The sequence below is a fragment of the Rhamphochromis sp. 'chilingali' genome (assembly GCF_963969265.1).
Source record: "Rhamphochromis sp. 'chilingali' genome assembly, chromosome: 17".
Taxonomy (NCBI): Eukaryota; Metazoa; Chordata; class Actinopteri; order Cichliformes; family Cichlidae; genus Rhamphochromis; species Rhamphochromis sp. 'chilingali'.
Genome location: NC_137944.1, coordinates 32,863,809 through 32,879,453, shown reverse-complemented (window position 1 = coordinate 32,879,453; position 15,645 = coordinate 32,863,809). Strand labels below are relative to the sequence as shown.

The window sequence follows — 15,645 nt, the reverse complement described above, 5'->3', positions numbered from 1 at the left end:
CTTAATAATTAGAGAATACGTTAAAAATGATCATTTAAAATCTGATCACACAGACATGCCTTGGAGATGGAGGCCTTGTAAGTGGTGTGGTGAATAGACTTTTGACAGTAAATTCATAGCATAAAATCAACGTTTATAGTTTATGTTGAAAGTTATTTTTAAAGGTACAGTTCAGAAGAATGACTGTTTCCGTTTTTAGTTCAATCATCTTGAGCTGCATCTCTACAACAGCTTTCAGCTCTCATTTTTTGTTAAAAATCTTGAATAAAGTTAAAGTTTAAAAGCAAATCATGGCACAATAAGTAATTTATATAACGATGCGCACCACTGTTTTCATGAGCCGTCTGATGATGCAACACTTTTGCATCGTGGGTCAGCATCATCTCCTTTCTTACCATAAAGGATGGGCAAGTGTCTCCTCTCCTAAAGGAGGTAATAAAGGAAGCATTGAAGCAGCTTTCTGTAGTATTTAGAGAATTCAAACACTTGTTATAATGGCTGCCACACAGACACAGCTAAAAGCCTGAGTAAACTGTAAATTACAGCTGTCAATTAGCAAAAGTCAGACATGACTCATAGTAACATTTTATTATGACATTTTTGTACAGAAATATTGGAGTTTTTCACTTTTATATCTTAAGATGAGACAATTGGATGGAGATCAACATTTCCTTAAATCTTCCCAGGGAAGCTTCCTGCCTCTATCTGATCGTCCCATTTCTGAACCTGCAGGAAAGAAAAAACAGGAGAAAATCAAAAAGTGGAGCAATAAATGCCTAGAGTGGAAACTAGCCTGAAACACAGCTGTGACTTTTACAACTTTAAACGTAGAGCTTCTAGGTGATGAGTGAAAAAGAAAACTGATGACTAAATTAAAATCAAGAATTTTGGAACAGAAGCAAATGAAGGTGCAGCCGAGTGAGACAGTGAGATTTGTTTCACGTGTAACTTACCCAGCTGATTGGGCAGAGACTCTTGTAGACTCTGCGGTACCAGTCACAGGGAGCCGTGTCCTGGTCTTTGGCTGACAGAACTTTGTTACATCTGTGGAAGTCTGTAACAAAAAGAGGGGGACGAGCTGTCAAACCAGAGATGGACACTAAACAGCCAGCAAAGCCAGCCGGTGTCCTTGAGTCCTTTATCTGACTCAAGGACTCGAGTCAGATAAATGAGCCTGATTCTGTTTATCTGCAGTTTTCCTCCAACATCATACTATTGTCACTCTAGGACCATCAGAGTCACCGACCACAATGCCACACTAACGCATGGCTTGTTGAAGTGTAGACCTACAAAAATCAACCATAAACCGTGTATATTTATTTGAAACATCAGCATTTTAGCTGTCGCCCTGTTAGTTTTTGGAAGCCAGCAGAGACGTATATGGTATACGTATAATGCTACGTTGCTAGCAAGCTGTATGTTCATACTCGCACAGGTGCAACACACCTGCCAAGTAACAGGCCAATAAAACACTTGAATTTCACTCACTGAAACAGAAGCACAAACTTCTTGAATGATCTATATTTGACAGCAAGACATTTTTCATGTGATTTTAATAAAACTGCTCCAAAAACCTTAGACAGCACAAAAATAGTAAGGAGGCTACACTTCACTGTTAGCTCACGTGCCATTAAAAGAGACCAGACGTCTAACTCGAATGACAAAATCAATCAGATTAAAAAAAACAACAACAAAACATCCAAATCATCCTCTCTGGAGTTAAGTAGGAAACTACCCATTATATATGCTGACGCTGCTGTGACACGATAGTCTCAAAGTCCTCATTTATCTTACATGGAACTGTTGTTAGAAACCCAAACATCATTTATTTATGAGCCAAATGTCAACATGGTTTTATTATGTGACCATAAACAACCACGGTTCAGTCACGATTAACTTTTATAATTAAGAACCACAAATCATAAAATGCCGATACACCCTGACATTTATTGTCGCTCAAAAAACAAAAAAAACAAACCCAAACAAAACCACAATCTGTTTCTGTCCGTCGGTGTGATGCGTTCGGGCTGTCACGTCACAGGACAGGAAATTTTAAAGAAACTTGTAACACAAATAAAATTGTATTTTAACATTGTGTTAAAATACAATTTAAAAAAATATAAATTCAGATACATCATGAGTTTGGTTTGAGCTCTTGAGTTTCAGACTGAGTGACTTACCTATTAGTAAGTAAAATAATTAAATAATAAACCAGTCAAAAATTGTTTTAACATCAGATTGAATGTTGAGATATCAAAGTTATTTTGGAACTTTTGAGAAATTATGTTTTATCCTTAAAATATTTGATTATTTTTAATCAATAATAATAAAATTAAGATTTATCTGATCAAAGTTGAAATAAGTACTTGACATATTTTTGAACACAATAACTAACATTGACATGTATAAAATACCAACAAATATGTTGAAATAAGAAACAGTTGCATCGGGGGAGATGCAGTTATCACTCCTCTTAAAACTGTTGTAATTTTCAGCTGTTATATACATTAAATCCAACAAATATAAGTATTCATGGTAAAATAAGTGGTAATTTATACAAAAACAAAACAAGGAAAAATAACTTCCTATTTGTCAACCACTCATAGCAAATTCTCCTTTTTAAAATCGGGCTGTCAACACGCTTATTTTAGATATTTCAAAGTCATTCATCCATCCTTTTCCTCCACAGCTTAAAAATGAAGCCAGTGCAAACGCACCAAGAAGGTTTTCTAATGGGCACCTAAGCCTGACTGCAGAAGTGATTCCCAATATCCACAGAAGTAAACGTGTTTACAGCCTGCTACACAAATGGTTTTGGTCTCTACAGAGTTCTCCCTTCATAACAGCCTCAGGGAGACGTTCAACAGTGAACTGAAGCAAACGGCTGTCTGCCAGGCCTAATGTCTGATAAATAGTCACTGAACTGGACCTCCCAACCATCTCTGTGATGTTTGGGCATTTGGAGCATTTTTAATAGATGATCTGTAGCACGTATGCTGTGTGCTACAGATCATCCAGGAAGAGTGTGCTTTAGTTTTGGCGAGTCAAGTTTTTGTGTTTTGTTACTCTGTTACTTACCATTTATTTATCTATTGATAAATAGATATCAGTGTGTTGCACTTGAACACTTTATGAATGCTGCTTGCTAACCAAGCATTACTGATTGCGTTGTGCCCCATCATCCATATAAGGTAACTTCTGGTTTCAAACCCTGCAATAAACAGGAGTTTCATTAGCCTGACTGGTTATGCCTGAGAAAAGATCATAAGTGTGTTTCACCGTTGTACACATGGAATAAAGGCCTTTCTGGCAGGAATCAAACTTCCCCCATGTGCAGCTTTTTTTACCCTGAAGTGCAAAACTAAAGTGTCACAGCATTGTTATTGGTCAATTCAAGTAATGGCCCTGTAACAGTTATTCAGTATCAGATTACCAAAATGATTTAGGTTACAGTCACTTCAGATTGAAACTGAGTCTCTGTGTCTGGGTGGCATTTAGTTTTTACTGCACTTCCACAAAGACTGATGAAAACTTTTACTCTGAAAAATCAGCAGAGAAGCAGCATTAATCAAAACATTCATTACATATGCAGACGGATCAATACGTCTAACGCAGCGGTCCCCAACCTTTTTTGCGCCACAGACCAGTTTATGCCCGACAATATTTTCACAGACCGGCCTTTAATGTGTCGCGGATAAATACAACAAAATAAAACTAGTACCAGTACCGGGAAAAAAAGAAGATTTATTCATAACACACGTGAAAAGACCCAGGAAAACCGAGTTAACGATAAAAACGATGACAAAATAACGCTGAAAACCGATAAAAACCCTGAAAACCAGACATTTCACACCTGAGCCTCAACTCTCGCGGCCCGGTACCAAACGACTCACGGACCGGTACTGGTCCGAGGCCCGGGGCTTGGGGACCGCTGGTCTAACCTGAAGCTGAATCACAGCAGCGATGAAAGAGATAATTAGAGAGTGCATTTAGTCTGCAGCAAATCCACCGTCACACTGGGCTTTAGCATAGAAGGAGATGTGTTTAATTCTTTGAGTTTTCATTTGAAATAGAAACTAGCAGCAAAGCAACTTAGATTGATTTAAATATTGAAATTCAGACATCAAGCATGGGTTGTGTCGATTGTCAAAACTCGTCGTCTCACATTTCTTTATAAATTAAGAAACACAGAAATAAAATTGACCAGAATAAGTTTGGAAGTGAGAACTGCTGCAGTTTAAACCCTCAATTAGTCTCAAATGAAAACAACAAAATCCACAGTCAAGTATTGGAAATACTCAGCAAACATGCCAAAAGCAGCTTTTATGTGAATAGATGATGAAATCAAAATGAGGGGAAAAAAAAAAAAAAAAGCAAGCAAATAAGTGAGAATTCAGCTGAAGGCCCCGAAAGACTCACAACGCTCAGCAGATTTGCAGGTTTCCTGTTCTTCACACATTTATGAGAAGCCAAACATTAGTCTGAGTGAAGACCCAGGCAAAGCTGAAGAGCACAGGTGCAAATAACCTGTGGCCATTTTTACCTGTCTGATTTCAAAGTTCAAGTTGTACTCAGTGTAAGAGGAAACAAGGAACTGGACCTGCGTTGGTCTGATGGAAGAAAACACTGAATTATGACAAAGGTTGACATGACTTTGCGTCGACACTGTGCAGCAGACGGCTCATTTACCCAGGTAGTTCTGGAAACAGTTGCGTGTCTGGTTGGTGTTGGGGAAGCGGGCATCAAACGGAGCCGTCCTGTAGTTCTTGATCTTCTCCTGGACCGCGTCTGACATTTTTCAGCTGCTGGAGGTCTGCACAGGATCAACAGCATGTGAGCAACGCTTAAATGTGACCATGCTGCACACACGGACTACAAGAAAGCGTTTATATCCACAAAGGATCCTAATAATAGTCAGTGAGCGCTACTTAAATAATATATCTTTAAGATGCGCTCTTTAACTGCAAACATTTATGCTGTGTGCCGATTTAAACACGTGACTACACCGCCATGTGAAACGTGATCCACTGTGGTCTTAAATATGTGTTAAATAATTTCAGAAAAAAAAGAGTAAAAATACAGCTTGTTCGGCATGAGCAAAACTAACTTCTAATTTGATATTAAGCCCATTTCCCCTGCCAGTAACTGGAAAATAAAACGAGAGTCCTGATGAATCCGTTCATTAACGACGTTATCGATAAAAATAGAAAGTTAAGATTAATCCTGGTCAGCTGTTTGTATAATCTCACACAGCTTTTAAAACATTTTCACCACAGAACAAAAAGAAAAAAAGCACAAAAACAACTCACAGAGGCTCTAAACTGCGCACACACTTAAAATAAATTATCATCGACTCGCTATTCACGTAGAAACCTTAAGAAAACCGACTTACCGTCGACAAATCAATTCCGTTATAATCCGTGCTCCCGGTGTTCTGACAAAACAGTGCGCTGGCAAAGCATGCTGGGAAAAAACGGCCAAAAAAACCCACACAACAAATGGCGCCTCCACCAATGTTTGGAAAGGCAGCACTGCCACTTGCTGGACATACAGAGGAGCAACAAGCACAGATTTATTTTAACATAAAGGACTAAAAGAAAGAAGCCATGCTCAAAGTGTAGTTCTTTGCATCAGCACGTCTGTTCTGCTTGATTCTGTATTGTTGACTTTTTCATTTCATGGTCTTTTCCAACTGTTTTTTTTAAGCGTACCATGATTTTGGTCTTTAATTGCTTGTAAGGTGCCTTTGAGCATCTTGGAATACACATATGAATAAAATCTAAACCATCTCAGTAACCTTGTGTCCAAACCGCTTGACCTGAGCTGGATCTCTGATGTATTCATTTCTAATCCATGCTGGTCACCCCCAATATAAATCTGAGCATCTCCAGCTTGGCCTCCTGTGCTTTTGTTATTCTCACCACACTCAAATCATACATCGTGTCTCTTGTAAACCTTGCTGCTGCTGCTTTTCTGTTACAAATCACCCCTGACACTCACCTCCACCCGCTCTACCCTGTTGCTTTTGTTGGTTGACCCCAAGTGTTTAAATTCACCCACCTCCGCTTGCTCCTTGCAGCTGGACTATTACAACTGTCTTCCTCCTTCACACACATGTATCCTGTCCTGTTCTACTGACTTTCATTCCTCTTCACACAACAAACGTGATAAAATTATGAATATATTAAAATTTGCATTGCTATAAAATTTAAAGATCAAATTGATGGATCAAGGCAGAAAATTCCTGCAGCTCCAAATTAGCAGTGAATAATAATAATAAGCTATAAAATTACCAGGATAAACCTTAGCCTCCTGTGCATAAATTGGGAAGATCTCACATCAGGTTTTATTTGAATTAGTATGAGTTTGCCCCCCCCCCCCCCAAATAAATAAATAAATAATTGTAGATAGATAGTGGATAAAAAATGAAGCTGAAAAACACAATGAAAGCACAGAAAAACATCGGGGATTTCTTCATTAAAATGTTTATTTGCTATAAAGCTATTTTGGTGTCAGGTCAGAGAAGCTTGCCTCCTCTCACAGATCGTCCGCAGCTTGTTGGAGCATCTGAAAGTGAACCAGCTCCTGCTGTACACGACCCTCGGGGTGAGTCGACCACACAGATCCACACTGCTTTCACCCGCGTTATCCGGGTCGCGTGCCCAAAACCTGCAACACACACTTTATTCTGTTACCGTGGCAACCGATTCTCTGACATATGATAATGTTCATAATAAAACTCCCACAGTGTTTTAATCCCCTCACAGTAAATCCACAGTGGGAAGACACCGTGGTTAGGTTGCTTAGGAGTGAAATTCTCAGCTGCTTTGCAAATCTCACTTATACATAATCCACAATTACTGATGTGTGATTACCTTTTGTAATCTCACTACAATGTTGTGTTTTACTGAATTCAAGACCAAGACCTCCAGATTCCAGAGTTCTGATCGGGTATGCTCAGTATGTGCCACACAAAGAAAGCCTCAGAGGATCTTATCCCCCAGTGTGGGGAACCACAACACAAAGATATTGTAATAATATTCATCAGGTAGTTTTAATATTGTGGCTGATCAGTTTAAATAGTATATACAAACAGGAAGGGAAAAATGTGATAATATTTGATTCCAACAAATATTTTACTGCTACTTAAATCTTATGCTTCTTATAATTAACTACTAAATGTTATTTGATTGTGTTGTCATCTTTAAAATTAAGATCAAACTCATATTCCATTATTGTTTATTATCTGCTCTTTAATTTGAGCATTTTACTTAAATTCTGTTCATCATTGTTGATTCTCAATTGTTTAAATGCACCTGTTATGTTATTATTAATAGCACTATTAATATTATTATTATATATATATTAATACTACTATTCTTACAATTGCTATGAATATTGCTAACATTGCTATTACTAATATTATTATTATTTCAACTGCTTTTGAAAAATAACAGACAAATTATTGGATAAAGTAGTTATTGTCTTCTTAAATCCCAAATGGGAGATAACAGGTTAAAGGAATGTGGCAGAATGAGATGGTGAAAACTGCACCAATGAAACCAGCTCCAAACAAGCGCAGCAAATGACAGATGACATTAAAGTGGCTCGGTGTAATTAATGTGAATGTATTTTTATATTTAGACCATGAGGAATGTTTGACTATGAACAGGGACACATACATTTTTAATATCTAGTCCTCTCATAGTTTTGTGTCCTGACAGCTGATCTGGCAAAATGTCCTCAGCCTGAGACAAACTTAAGGAGGAGAGATCAGCACATACTTGCTCTTCACCTTCTGAGCCCTGTTTGTCCTGCACCACCTCCTCCTCTTCCTCATGCCTGTCATCATACTCACTGTGGTCCCTTCTCCAGCAGTGAGCCATCGCTCCACTGCCAGCCGCCGTCAGCGCCGCTGCTCCTCAGGCCTACCCAGTATGAGTCCCCCTGACTCAGACTCTGGGTCTTCTCCCACAGGAACTCCTGAAAAACATGTCAAACGTTACCATTTTGCAGAGAGAAGCCTTAATTTCATTCCTTAAGAACATTCTCTTTACTGTTGATCAATCAAGAACACAAACTGTCTCACATGTACAGTAAAAGAGCGAAACACAAAACCTCATTTGACCTCAAGCACTGGCCGCTCCAGCAGACGTCTCCATATTTCATAGAGTCCTTAAATCTATTCTTAACTTCTCTTCCTGGTGGTATGAATCTGTATGCCAAATAGTGTGTCCAAAAGGTAGGACATATCAGGAAGGGCATGTCAAATATTTACAACTGGACAGAGACTGAATATGTCATTAATGCAGGGAAGAAGATTTGTGAGAGGAGAAGGGTTCCAGCAAAGCTAATTTAATATTTATTATGTGCTTGATGAATAAATATAAACTGGAAATGACAGGACAGAGCAGGTGGACAGAGTAGTGTGTGTGTGTGTGTGTGTGTGTGTGTGTGCATTCACCTGCTCCTCTTCCGTCCTTATTATAGCCATGACGCCCCCCAGTGCCATGCAGTGGTACTGACTACTGATCCAGTCAGCTCTGTCCTGGCTGAAGAGGAAACATTTCTGTCCCTGAGGCGTCCAGCCAGGTAAGCATAGGCTGCACTCTCTTTCTGAGTGAACAATAATAATAATAATAATAATAAAGAATAGGTAAAAGATGTGGCTCAGATTACTCACCCCTCAAAGTTTGTTTAAATCTACTTTAAGCTTCAAAAGACCTTAAATGTCAAGCCAGGGTAAGTTTCAGCAGTGATTTGAAATTTTCTAGCATCCTGTACATCTCAGTACAGTATTACTGTTCTCAGTATGAAATAATCCTACAACAGCACTGAAATCATGACATATTTTTCAACAAACTGCATTTTGAGTGTGTAAATGATTAAACAACAATACAGTGCTCCACAAGCAAGACTTAAATTTGGATTGTGTATTAGCTACAACCATTTAAAAGTTACTACAGCCCGACAGTCTGAAGGTGTTAATGTCAGGTTTCATTCTGAAAAGCCTGTAATAGTTTTATGGTAGTGTGTTTTTATGTTGTGTCATAAGTAAGTGGTATAAATATGTTTTCTACTTTATTTATATCACTGATTACAGACTGAAAACAAACAGACTAATATTACACATCCAGTTTCACTGGTTTAAATCAGTTTATCTAACATACTGGAAACTCGTCATATGTAATATGACACAAAAGCTCAAAGTGGATCTGTTATCTGAATCTGAATCACGCTCGAGTTGTTTGTCTTTTTCACAGCATAATGGAAATCAGAGCTTCTTTGTTAAATGGGTTTTTTGTAAACAGTTGTCTATATTTAATCTGCCGCTTGTTTGGCAGCGTGACTGGGACATTATGTGGTTGAAAGAAAAATGACCAAACTGAAACTGACATTTCTCTCTCACAAACTCGTCTGTGGTTAAATACTCGACCTTTATATAAGGGATTCATTAGCTTCTTTACCTTTCTGTTACAGCCTTATAATTAGAGCCAAGCCTCAGGTAAACCTTTACACTAAAACCACCCAGTTATCCACTGATGCGTCAGTTTTGAAGTCTGGCCATAGAAATGCCTGAAAACAGACACAGTGTGTACGAGGAACTGTCACAGGAACATCTTCGAAAAGTTGTGATTTTTGTGGGTGTAAAAAATGATTTTTTTCTCTGGATTTTCTCTTAACACTTGTAGCTCTGAATAAAAAAGCACCCAGACTCACCACCAGTGGTAGCGTTGCTGATCGGGCAGTACTGGTTTAGAGCAGGGTACTGGGAGAACAGGAGCTGATATGACTGGTTGAGCTTCTCCAGCCCGATTCTCAAACCTCTCAGTTTGTTTTCCTGCAGGGCCGACTGGGACTGAGACACCAGTGTGAGCTGAACCACTGTGGTATCAAACACACACAACACACGCAGCACAGTGTCAGAAGATTGCATACACAATGTCTCATCACCCGTTACCATGGATACGGGATAATAGAGCAGTGTCAGACAGAAAGCAAAGCAGACTGACAGAGGTGAAAAAAGGGATGATTCAAAAAGAACAGAGTTAATCCTCTCTGCAAGCCATCGCGTAACAGAATTTATTCTAAAATAAGACGCAGAGACCGACGGATTTATTTCTCGACAAAATGACAAAAGACTCGTCCTGCTTTTTGTTGAAACACCAGAATCATGGTAAAATCTTCCTGCAGTACCTCCATATGTACGCTGTATACTAATGTAGTGCTCTCCAAAGGCAGGTTAGCAGTAGAAGAAAATGTATTTATTTATTTTTGTCCCTTTAGGCATTTAAAGTTCACAAAAATACGCCAATGACATAAAATTTGAGACTCCTGGTAACATTTGATAATAAAACCTCAAACTGTTTTTGATATTTAGTATCATTCTGTCTGTAAAAACAATTACTCAAAAAGTTTAGATTTTAAATGTCATGCCACATTTGACCTCTGACCTCTCCTTCAGACATTTAACAAAACAAAAATATTTAAAAAGTCTATTTAGTGTCATTCTGCCGCCTGAATCTTGTGTGAATTGTGACATTTTCACACCTGCAATCTCTTGAGTGGTGACTGTTGTTTTGAGGCTCCTCTTCACTGCGTTTTCTCTGAACAGCTGCAGTTATTTTCTGGTCCTGTGTTCATTTTGAAGCCAACCAGTGGTTCAAAGCTTTTCACGCTGCTGTAAGTAATATATGCGTCTTTGTTTTCGTTTAGATGAGCCGTTTTTGTGTGGCAGCCAGCACACCTCGACATCTGTGTATCAGCAGATGGAAAGAGTGAAAGAAAGAAGGCTAGTTACACACAACGCCTTTGTGTGAGCGCAATCGATGCAAAAGGAAACACCTGGGCAACAAGTTACATTTGCCAGTGTGAAGCGGGTCCACTCTACATAACAACACAGCCAAATTTCGCTATGCTGTTAGCATTCGCTTGGAGAACTTTAAAAATCATATTATTCTGAGCTCCACTATTAGCAAGGATCTATTACACTCACTCTCAAACAAGGCCCTACGTTTTTATCCAACATGATGTGTGTTACTTCACTAATGAAATCCACTCTTTCTGTCTTTATTTTCTTTAAACCTTTGAGTATAGGATTTGGCCGGCGAGGATAGGCAGTATCTCAGGCACCACTGAGCTGTAGGTTCAACACAGACTAAAGTAAATGCCATGTACAGGCAGGTGCGGTGTAGAGATAAACTCAACTTTGTAAATTTTTGTAAATTATTTGAAAATATTCAAAATATCAGTTAAGGTCTTATATGTATATCAGCACATTATCTCCTTCTCCTTTTTTCAGTAACCCGTTCCCATTGGTCAGTGAGTTTTATAGATGCAAAGAGGCACTCACAGCAGAGAGTCTGGAGCAGAATGATGATGGTCAGTAGAAAGCAGAGCAGACAGAAGTAATGAGCCAGCTGTCTGTAGTGACCTGAGAGAGCCGACACAACAACAAAGGGAAAAAAGAAAAACACTTAAACATTTATAGACCTTTTTTACATTTCAGCAGGAGGAGACTTTGGCAAGCCTGGGAATTTCATAAAAGACCATTTCACCCAAAGCAGTCCAACAGGCCAGCAGAATATTCCTGTTGAAATACAGCATCTCTTTTTGTGTTGTGTTGTTGCTTTGGGCTGCTTTATTTGGATGATGGCTTTAAGACATAGCAGACTTGTTGCCCTGCATGGTTGATGAGTATGGGTTGCATCAGACACAGGCAGATCAATGAATTGATAGATTTAGCTCTAATTTGATGAAATCTGCCACCAAGACTTCAAACATCTCTCTGATCCCAAGTCTGTAGATTGTTTCTGAAAAGAAATATTGTTAATGTTGCATTTTCAAAATCTATATTACAAACCCAGAAAATAAAATTCACTCTAATGTAAAGGACGAGGCAACTATAAAGCTAAAAAATAAAAATCAAGCAGACACCACCGTGGATGAGTGGGAACATTTTTATTATGTTGCAGTCACTATTGTTGTCATCTCTGCTTCTTCAAAGCAGAATGAGCTCATTAATTAAATCATTAGCTAACATGATAATGAGCACACCTCAACAGTGTTCTTCTTAAACCCACTCGACCCATGCATGCAATTGAATTTAGTGTTAAACAGGCTAAGAAATGACTAATACTAAATAAATAAATAAAACCAATTGAAATACTTTATAAAAAGAAAAGCTAATTACTTCTGTCTGTGGATGCTTCCAGCTTTTTTTCTTCTTCAAGCAGAGTCGATCCATTATTCACTCCCATGGTCTCATCCAGCAGAGAATCAGCACAGGATTTTTCTTGAGTTATTACAGCATGGATGCATAACTTTTCAGTCACCAACAATCCTTTGTGTTCCAGCAGCAGGTACCAACGAACAGCCCAGCGTTCCTCTGTTGAGGGATTGGTGTGGAATGATGTCCAGTATCTCATATGAATATTAAAATACTGACTCCCCTGCAGCCGTATGCAAAGCAGAGCTGGGTCTGATAACCAAACAAGTCTGTTAGAGGAAGAGTCAAAGTCATTCTTTATTTCTCCATTAGTGTGTGTTCAAATCAACATACAGTTAGTTTACCTACCAAATAACTGCACATATCACCCTGTTAGGGACACCCATGGAAAATGTTTGCTGCCAGACCAGATTCACCCCTTCAAAGTTACAATCGAGCCTTCTTTATACCTGAAAATGGCATTGACCTCTAAAAAAGGGGGAAATAGATACATACACATTTCAATGTATGCATGGGTGACATATTAAAGGAAAAAAAATGAACTAAAGTGCGTTGTTAAGATATTAGGCCACCGCCTACTGCTAGAATAGCTTCTGTACTCTTTGGCATTTGTTTTTCAGGTTTATGGATGAGGGTTAAATGCTATTCCTTCACAGTATAAACATATAAGCTGTTAAACATGTCTACCCAACATTTTGCACTGCAGAGGCCATATGCTTTACACAACTGTCATCCTGGTGAAAACATTCATGTGTTTATAATGGATGGAGGAATCTCCAAAGAGAGCGTTCCCATCAGGGTAAAAATGTTTAGAATTAAGGTGATCAGTCAGAACAACTGTGTGTGATCTGCAGTGGCACTTTCTTCTAAAAGAACCATTTTCTTAGCAGCTTATCCAGTTCCCAGGGGCTGGAGCCTTTGCCTTCTGTCATGAGGAGAGAGGCTGGGTACATCCAGATACATCCTTTCCTGTCTAACACACACACAGGCAATCCTTCATGCTCACATTTATACCTATTATGAATCATTAACAGTAATGACCAACCAAGATTCCTTTTAGAAAGATTTTCCTGTTCATTTTTCTTAAATTCTGATTAGTTTCTCTATATATTTTCCCCTGGTTGGTTGGTAACACTTCCTTGCACTGACTTTAAGCCCCACCAGAGGGCCCACTATATAGTTTGAGAACCACTACTGCACTGAAATCTGTACAAACAAACAATTAAAGCTGCCTCCCACAGAACAACAGGGGTTCAGATTTTCCCTTAAATTTGTCACCTGCCTGCATTTATGTCTATCTGCATAATTATTTAACACGCACAAGCAGCAATCATGACCAGCGTGTGATTGTATGTGCAGCGTGTGTGTCAGAACACATAGGTCATTGTCTTCTTCAGTCATACACACAAAAAAGTGTGTGAGATGAAGTGATTTGTGCAGAGATATAAGTCTGCTCCCACTAATGAGCGATTTAAGTCCCATAAAATACTGTATGCATACAGTAGAAGTAATAATAATATAATAATACTACCCAATAGTAATAATAGTTTTATTCAAAATACTGAAATATTTACAAATATTTGACAGCATTTATAGAGCATTTCTCTTCTTTTTCAAGTTTTACATTTCAGTTTATACTGTAGTTTTTGGCTTACACGTGTGGGAAGGGGTAGTGGATTGAATACAATATTATACTCAGCATATTTACAGCAAAAGACAAAAAACAAATTTAAAGAAAAAATAAAGAAACCAAAAAAACTATTAAAATGTGCACTGAAGGTGAGGATAAGCAAGTATTTATGTTAATAATGCATTTTAAAGTTTAGCTTACAAACTACACATTTTTGTATTGGAAGAAGGAGGTATAAATGTGAAGTATAGGAGCACAGACAAAAGAAGCACATCATATATATATATATATGTCACATCATATATAGATGTGTGTAGAAACATATGAACATATGGAGAAAATTTGGAGAATTTTTTTTTTTGGTTTGGATTAAGATAATTTGAAAATATCTACTTTACCTATATATAAAGCTCTTTGAGGCGACTGATTCTGCTGAATTAAATTCATTGGAGGATACGTGAGTTTAATTCAGAAGGGCTCTAATTAGCAAATATCTAACAGTTTATTTCAAAAGATGAGCTTTACAAATAAACACAGGGTTAAGTAAAAGTTGCTTACAACCAGAGAACAATCATAATAAATACTTTCATATTTGATTCACGTGTACAAAAAACCCAAACTCTTGTTATAAAACAATGAAAGTGCAGCTACAAATGATTAACACGAGATCAACAATGTCTTTTTACAGGTTTAGCTTCTGTGTGTCTGACTCTGCCATGCGGTTTGAGCTTGTCGGAAATAAGCAGGATCAGATCAGTTGTTCACAGGTAAATCCCACTGTAAGCCAGTGGTTGCCCAAGGAGACATCAGCATTAGCGCGGTGACACGTTGTTAACCTGAATTGATGCAGTCAGGTGGCTCGTGGCTGTAATGTGTCGTGTCTGACATTGAGCTGTTTTGCTCTTATGTAACAAACCTTTCACAATGATTCATTTACAGACAGAAGAAAAACCAAAGGTTAAAACATTTTCAGTCCTGCATTGACAAAATGCACGATTTACTGTTCTGAACATGTACTCACATTGTAAAGCCACACAAAAGCATGTTATAGTTAATTCTACAACCCCCCCCCCCCCCCCCCCCCCCCACATATTTTTAGAGTTTTCAATATGAAATACTAATACAAAAAGAATAGTCTGCCAAAATCTCAATGTGCAAAACAACCATCAGTATGCAGTGCTTTTCCCTGCTGTGTACTGCAACCTTTCTATCGGTTCTTTAGCAGCACGCACAAGTCCTCACTCAGGTTTCTATGTGGCTTCGTTTAGCTTCTCTTTCACCTTCTGTAATGTCTATGTTGCTCATAAACCGCACAGAACAAGCTAGCGCAGGGCAGTTAATGGTAAACCAGCAACCTTTGGGCCTGTTCCAATTGAAAGAAATCCTATTATGTGTGTTGGATCTCTTAGAGGTGCTGCAGTCATGAGCGTGCAGCCAGTAAATCCAAAGCCCTGCACTCTTTGGAGCCTTCAAAGGTGTCCTGCTGGGAGCGTTCGAGCGAGGAAGTGAGGGTGTAGGTGGAGAAGGCAGAAGGATCCGGCAGGAATGGAAAAATACAAAAAAAAACAAACAACCAAAGTCCTCACACTGCTCGTGGCCCACAGCTGAGCTTGTGCTATTAAAGTTCTGCAGCCAACATGATGGAAGAAGAAATGAAAGAAACGATCGCTTTATGGTTGACCAATGATCAAATAATGTATTTCCACTTGTCAGCCATTTTTGACACAACCATGTTATCAATTACTAGAAAAGGATAATCCTACAGCCCTGGGGTCAGCGTCCATCT

General features: G+C 38.5%; 2 protein-coding genes across 2 annotated transcripts; both read right to left on the bottom strand.

The window, feature by feature from the left end:
• Positions 1 to 569: 569 nt before the first annotated feature.
• LOC308384709 (cytochrome c oxidase subunit 6B1-like) lies at positions 570 to 5,464 on the bottom strand. The gene is made up of 4 exons (XM_080863296.1): positions 5,393 to 5,464; positions 4,690 to 4,813; positions 954 to 1,054; positions 570 to 726 (listed from the first exon to the last, which is right to left on the bottom strand). The coding sequence occupies exons 2-4, from the start codon at positions 4,793 to 4,795 to the stop codon at positions 673 to 675; spliced, it is 261 nt and encodes an 86-aa protein (XP_080719422.1). The 5' UTR covers positions 4,796 to 4,813; positions 5,393 to 5,464; the 3' UTR covers positions 570 to 672.
• Positions 5,465 to 6,512: 1,048 nt separating this feature from the next.
• Positions 6,513 to 12,260, bottom strand: LOC308384708 (C-type lectin domain family 6 member A-like; the record flags this gene model as incomplete). Its single annotated transcript, XM_080863295.1, has 6 exons — positions 6,513 to 6,669; positions 7,859 to 7,983; positions 8,465 to 8,616; positions 9,721 to 9,885; positions 11,354 to 11,434; positions 12,194 to 12,260. The coding sequence occupies 6 exons, from the start codon at positions 12,258 to 12,260 to the stop codon at positions 6,513 to 6,515; spliced, it is 747 nt and encodes a 248-aa protein (XP_080719421.1).
• Between the last annotated feature and the right edge of the window lie 3,385 nt (positions 12,261 to 15,645).